Here is a 6,000-nt window from a genome sequence, read left to right on the forward strand (position 1 = left end):
AAACCATGGCCCTTGCAGACATCTATGTAGACCTAATGAGACCCTGTAGACTGTGCATAGAAGATAATTCAGCCAAGAACTGGACTGTCAAATAGAGCAAAGTAAAGAAGCAAGGTCAGTCACTGCATGACACATGATCAAGCAAATTAATTGATCAGGAATTCTACTCACACAGAGCTCCTCTCAACCACTGAGTTATTTAAACCATTAATATTCCCTGATATTGATTATTTTTAGATAAATTGTATATGGCACTTCCTGTTGATGCTTCGCACTTACTGTTTTAAGCTTTAACTCTGTATTTCATGAAGATTCTCTTTCGCAGTCATTAACATAGATTCTGTTACATACAAGTTTAACAAGAAAGCATGACTGGGCTCTTCTTACAGGTGCATAACATGCAACAAAATGAGAAATGCCATTGCTAATTAGACCATTCAGCAGTGTAGTTTTATTACTAAAAGGTAGACAGAGTATAGTATTTTAAATCCTTTTACCAATATTTAGCTTGAACTGACCTGTTTTTGTTTTATGTTTGGCACTAAAAACCTTGACAATGACCTCAGTGCTTTCTTCTTATTATTCTTCTTTCATTCAGTAGGTCCTCCTCAAACTTTAGAAATGCTATACAAATATTTCTAACTTCTTAAAATTATGCTAAAACCAGAACTTGTGTTTCTGGCAGTGTGCTTGTTCACACAGGAAATGAGCATGTCTTTTCTCTGACATCAGTTGTGTTTGCATTCACTGGTATGTTTTTGTTTAATATAAAAAGCCCCCTCAAATGAAGACTCAAAATAGGTCAAGTAACTCACAATAGAATAGCACTTCTCGGAGAAGTTGCATACCAAAGGTAAATATGTTGTTGAGTATTTACTGTAGTGTCCACAATAAAAAGTGTCAGAACCCAGAAACGGCAACTGATCCAACTTTATTCATTAAATTAACCACGATTAGCGCTTTCATCTGTAATAAACAAATTTCATCAGATACGATTCACTTGAATAGTCCACCATATTTAAAGCATAACCAATCATCATGTAACTTCCAAGGTTTCACATTTAAAGAGCCCACACACAGTTATAAGCATTGTAAAATACATCACATAATACTAACAGAATCTCTTAAAAACATACTTAAAAAAGATGAAAAAAATAAAAAAATGACTAAACAGCCATTAAAATAATTATTAACAAAATATATATGTATGTATATATATATATATATATATATATATATATATATATATATGTGTGTGTGTGTGTGTGTGTGTGTGTGTGTGTGTGTGTGTGTAAAAACACTCATCTCTGATAAGCTTTAAGCTTTAAACCTGGCTGAACAGATATCAATTCATTTAAGCCTGGACTCACACTTGCATCACACAGCAGGTCCTTTTTGTCCAAATGCAACCCTAAAGGACCACCCCTTGGATTTTCAATAAACTTCTCCAAAACAACAAATTTAAAACAATGTGTAGGATGCAATTTAGTCTGCTTTGCCAAAACATTTGTTTCTTGTGCTTTAGAGATGGCTTACACACATTGCCTTATTCTGAGCACAGTCTGTTAGATGATGATATTTCTGACCCCCCCCCCTTTAGGGGTACAATCACCCGCCCAAGGAGGTTGGAGAGACTCAAGGGGAGGAATCAGCAACAACAGGAGAGACAGTCATAGCAGAACTACAGATGGGGGCCCTGGAAGAAGGACAAATGTTGCCAGCGGGTATGGAATTAAATATGAGTTTGAGCAGTTTTTTTAGACTGAAATAGAACATTCGTGTCAGGTGGTAACTGACCCAGTTGGAAATTTCAAGGTGTATAATTACAGTGAGCAAGTAGTAAATGAGAATTGTGCAGAACTGTTATCAAAAGGCATGTCTTCTGTTTTCACAAAAAGATTTAATTTGTTCAAGACTTTGGTGTACTTAAAACTATTTACTAGTTTACTATTTATTATTTAGTGTATAGATATCTTAGGGTTAAGTTATGTCTTGCTTTTAAAGCTGTGGGTTCTGTTGAATTAATAGAGAGGTTAGGCTTTAAGCTGAAAACAGAACTAGAGAATGCAAGATCTGGAGGTCCAAATTTTACATTTAATAAAAGCAGTACTAGGAAAAGTGACACTTACTTATCTCAGCATATTCAATATTCATGGAATAAGTTATCACTGAATATGCACATAGCAACATCTCTTATGTGTTTTATACAAAATCTAGATGATTACATAAGAATTAAAAAATGTATGCTTGGGTTAAAGGATACTGCATTGTTTTATAGACTAAATTCAGAATTACCTAAACAAGTAACTATGAAGTACATATGGAGAAGGTCTACTTAATGGAAGACACTAACTCCATAGTTTCCTTTGGTCATAAGGTAAGTAAGAACCTAAGAATTTATGAAGATGCAATCTAGAGCAAATGTATTAGCTCAGTTTTACAAAGTAGACATTGGAGGCCATGGAGGGGATCAACGGCCTTGCTGTCTCATATATATTCAGTTTGTACAAATGATAACTGTAAGGTTATTACTTCAGTGATTCTTTCTGTAAACAACTTATGTAAGATATTAAACATATCACTAATTGAAAAGTACTCACTTGCTGGCTGATCTATATACCTTATGATCAGGGTATTATGCAGATAAGTATGCAATTACAATCCACAACCAGAAATGTGGTTGTTGTATTTAAGAGGAATAATGCTTGCAGACTTCAACAGGGCATAAGGACTTTGCCATGAGAAGAATGTAAATAGCACCATTAAATGCCATTAAACAAATATTCTACAATATCACGTGCTAAAGCTTAGTTATACCAAAATGCTGGATATGTAGTATGCAATGCCGAAAATTAAATTAATACATAAATAAAAAATAAAAGTAATTACCACACACTCACCCTTTAAAAAACATCTGCCCAATACGCAGACCTGTTTTCATTCAGTTCCTTGTCTAAGAGCCTTTTTTAAGCCTAGTCAAACTTCATAGAATATTACTGGCATGTGCCTGAACCCCAAGGAATTTTTCAGTTATTATATAGGGTTTTACACATAAAGCATTCACAGACTGTACCTGTCAATTAGGGATATAGGTGCCAAACTAGGGGTAAATTTTGAATTTCCCATCCATTGGTCCAAGTTACATTTGCTTTTCATGGATTACAGCCCTGTTTTAGAGAACAGGTAATCTTTGAGACATATACCTGTCCCTTCATTATGTCCAGTTTGTCATGGATGAGCTTTAGGTCCTTAGAACAGGTATCTCTACATGGAATACCATTGAACCTGCACAGTCATCAGCAAGCTACAGGGTAATGCTACAATGCAGCAGTATATTCTTAGAATATGACTAGCATGGAAAGCCCATCATAGCTACCATAGAAAATTACACCTGATAAAACTTTGCAGACTGCCCAAACATTCTGAATATACTTAACATTGCTGTCGGTTAAGTAAAAATCGTAGTGACAAACTGTTTCAACAGCGCTAATTAAAAAAACACCAGTGTACTTTTGGTATGAGTGTTATAATACAATATTGTGAAATGAATGATATTCATACACATAATTTCTAAAACAGCTAAATAAATATCCAGAAGAGGATATATTAGCGAACCTAGCAGACATACCTCTTCATATCATGTAAATGCCACCCTTCTTAAGTTCTCTTTCCATGCACTTACCTACCTGTCTTGATGTATTTAGGGTAACACTGTATCAACCACAGCACTTAGGTCTCCTTGTCTACTTACCTACTTATTATCTACCTTACATACTAGGGTGATTGCCCTAGATTCTGGCACGTGTTCCCTAACCACATTCATGGGGTAGAATGTTTGTTCCTTGTTCATGCTATATTTCACTTCTTCAGTTGTATAAATCACCTATGCTCCTCTTGCCCCCCCCCCCACTTCTCTTTTATTCCTAAACAATATACATAATGGCACATCCATGTAATACTTTTTCTTAGAACTAGTCATAAGTGTCTGATGGCAGCATAATCCACCACTCCCTCCTGTCTCACTGCATACATTTCCCCATCTCCCGTTCAAGACGGATTAATTTGTACTTTAATAACAATCATCCATTTTCAAAGTCACCTTTCTATCTTTGTCTCCTATGTTAAATATAAATAAATGCATGCTGTGCTGTAAATCTGTCTTATTTAATAATTTCTGTATGTTACTCAGTAACCATACCATAAGAAACAGATCTAATGGATTGATTTGTATACAGTTTTTGCTTTTAGAAAATGATACATTATTCTGTGTGTGCAGGTATTTAAGAACAAACTCTCTGAATTGATAAAAATGTGATGCTCTCTTGATTTTGTCTTATTTAGTTTGTGCACCTGCAGGCATTTTACTATGCACATTTGCACAATGTTTTTCTTTGAAAATTAACAGATGGGGTTTCATTTTTTTTTTTTTTTTGCTGTGATATGAATAAAAAGTAAAGCCATATCAGCTATTTTTTTCTGTTTGTACTATAGGAATAAAACAGTAAGGATGATTTGTCTTCCAAGTTTTCCTAAGCCTCCTCACCTTTACTGGAAGGACCTGGACTTAGCCACATTTGTACTTCTCTATGTTTTACCTTTGCTGGTCATCTCAGTTACATATGCAGTGGTGGCAAAGAAGCTCTGGATGAGAAATGCAATTGGAGACATTACTGTGGAACAGTACTATGCACATCGGCGAAAGAAGAAGATGACTCTAAAAATGCTTATGCTTGTCGTAGTTGTATTTGCAGTCTGTTGGTTTCCACTGAATTGCTATATCATTCTCATTTCTAGCAAGGTTATCAATAACAATAATGCAATCTATTTTGCTTTTCACTGGTTTGCTATGAGCAGCACTTGCTACAATCCATTTATCTACTGCTGGTTGAATGAGAATTTCCGTTCTGAGTTAAAGTCGTTGCTCTGCGCATGCCGGCGACAACGTACAGCTCAGAGTCATGCATTACAGTGTATTTCTCCACCTTACAGACATGCCTGGACTGAAAGCTGTAACTACAAAAGAGGTAATCCAACTCAAAGTACAAGGTCCACTTCAAATATAAACTCTGGGAGGACAGATATTTCAGTGGTTGAGCCAATTGTGGCAGTGAATTAAGAAGACATATTTTTTATAGTACTGAAAATGTAATTTAAATACCAGCATTAATTTCCTGATTACTTATGACTATTTTCAAGCATTATGAAACAGTCAGATATTTCTACAGAGTTTATACAGGAAGACAGCTTTTGGTCTGTTGTATAATACAAAGACCACAAGACCAACTATATGGACATTTCTCGAGAGTAAATATATATTTTATATATTTAACAATTTTGTAGACACATTTTTTTGATATTACTGGTTCAGTATAATCACTGTAAGCCATTAATTATTATTCCAGAAATAAATGTAAACAATCTGATATTCTGGTTTCTGTACCAAATCTAGCTTGCCAGTTCACATCACTATAAAAGATTTCCACAAACAAAACATGTAACTTGTTCATACGTGTTTTTTTTTAATCAGTAAATACTTTGATAAAAAAATTCTAAATGATGAAAGCTCTACAACCTTGTACCATTTAAATATCAGTATTACATTCTTAAATATTTAGTCCAGATGCTTGGAGATTACCACTCATTACTGACTTGACCTAGCTATGGCTCAGAAAAAGATGGTGCAGAACATATTTAGTAGGCAAAAAAGTAATAAATAATCCATATTCAGTGTTCTGGAAAATAGAGTAACAAGCTATTTCTAACAAATATCTTATTCTAATTCATTTTGAAGGGAAAAACAAAAAGTAAACTCTTAAAAGTATGAGAATAATTCCTAAAGAGTATTTGTGAAAGCAGCTTCACATATCAATAACCTGGAGTGCAAGACTTTAATTTTGTGTATGTTAGCCTAATATAAAATCCTATCTACTCAATTAAAGCACCTATTTGAAGTATACTAATGTCTTTCGGCTTTTTCCGGTTAGGGGTCGCCACAGCGGA

The 6,000-nt window shown here is 34.5% G+C and overlaps 1 protein-coding gene across 1 annotated transcript in view; it reads left to right on the top strand.

Annotated features, from left to right (window-relative positions):
* Positions 1–5,511, top strand: part of LOC122789757 (probable G-protein coupled receptor 83) — a 264,892-nt gene extending 259,381 nt beyond the window's left edge. Inside the window, exon 4 of the mRNA XM_044057193.1 lies at positions 4,492–5,511. Within this exon, the coding sequence (XP_043913128.1) occupies positions 4,492–5,116 (625 nt within the window). The 3' untranslated portion in view covers positions 5,117–5,511. The remainder of the gene's footprint in view (positions 1–4,491) is intronic.
* The last annotated feature ends 489 nt before the right edge of the window (positions 5,512–6,000 follow it).

This window comes from Protopterus annectens, chromosome 15.part0 (assembly GCF_019279795.1).
Source record: "Protopterus annectens isolate FY-2018-M chromosome 15.part0, PAN1.0, whole genome shotgun sequence".
Taxonomy (NCBI): domain Eukaryota; kingdom Metazoa; phylum Chordata; order Ceratodontiformes; family Protopteridae; genus Protopterus; species Protopterus annectens.